Source organism: Penaeus monodon, chromosome 32 (genome assembly GCF_015228065.2).
Source record: "Penaeus monodon isolate SGIC_2016 chromosome 32, NSTDA_Pmon_1, whole genome shotgun sequence".
NCBI lineage: Eukaryota > Metazoa > Arthropoda > Malacostraca > Decapoda > Penaeidae > Penaeus > Penaeus monodon.
Window position 1 is genome coordinate 14,345,952 of NC_051417.1, and position 617 is coordinate 14,346,568.

At 36.1% G+C, this 617-nt stretch overlaps 1 protein-coding gene across 1 annotated transcript in view; it reads left to right on the forward strand.

The window, feature by feature from the left end:
* The window catches only part of LOC119593599 (SH3 domain-containing protein 19-like), a gene marked incomplete in the record, with an annotated part of 14,557 nt that overhangs the window by 5,182 nt on the left and 8,758 nt on the right, over positions 1-617 (forward strand). The window contains 1 exon segment of the mRNA XM_037942553.1: positions 271-330. Within this exon segment, the coding sequence (XP_037798481.1) occupies positions 271-330 (60 nt within the window).

Genomic DNA, 617 nt, shown 5'->3' on the forward strand with positions numbered 1-617 from the left:
CAAGATACTTTAAGGATTGACATTGTTAACATGAACATAAGGATTAACACTTCTATTCCTCTGTTTTTTGATGATTATATGTTTATATTTCAGTGTTATCATTATTGATAAATTTTTGGTCATGAGGAGTTACACCTCCTTTGGTTGACCAGGAGCCTCTGTTGGTAAAAGACTGCAAAATAATCTACATCTTGATAAACACAAAACCTTCTTTCTTTATCTGCTGCACATCAGACACTTACCTGATCGATTTACCTGTTCTCACTACAGCTCACCCCGGAAAAGGCACATCCAATTTTTCACAGGTTGCATAAGTTTTCAGTTAGAAAGGTCAGTTGTAATTTCCTGAGGTTTGGCTTTCATTTTGTGCTTGACTTTTAAAATTTGCGCTTGTAATGGAGTATCTGTACTATATATATAGACCACACCCAGCTGTGTAAGTATTCATTATTTAAATGCCTGCCTGAGCAGCTATTCCACATATGAAGTTCAGCCCTTATTGAATGAATGTTTCACTCTCCCTTGGTTCTTTATCTTTGTTACCCTGATTTAACACTTTCACTGTAGTAAAAGACTTGCTGGTTGCAGGAGGATACAAATCACATGGTAGTTAATGG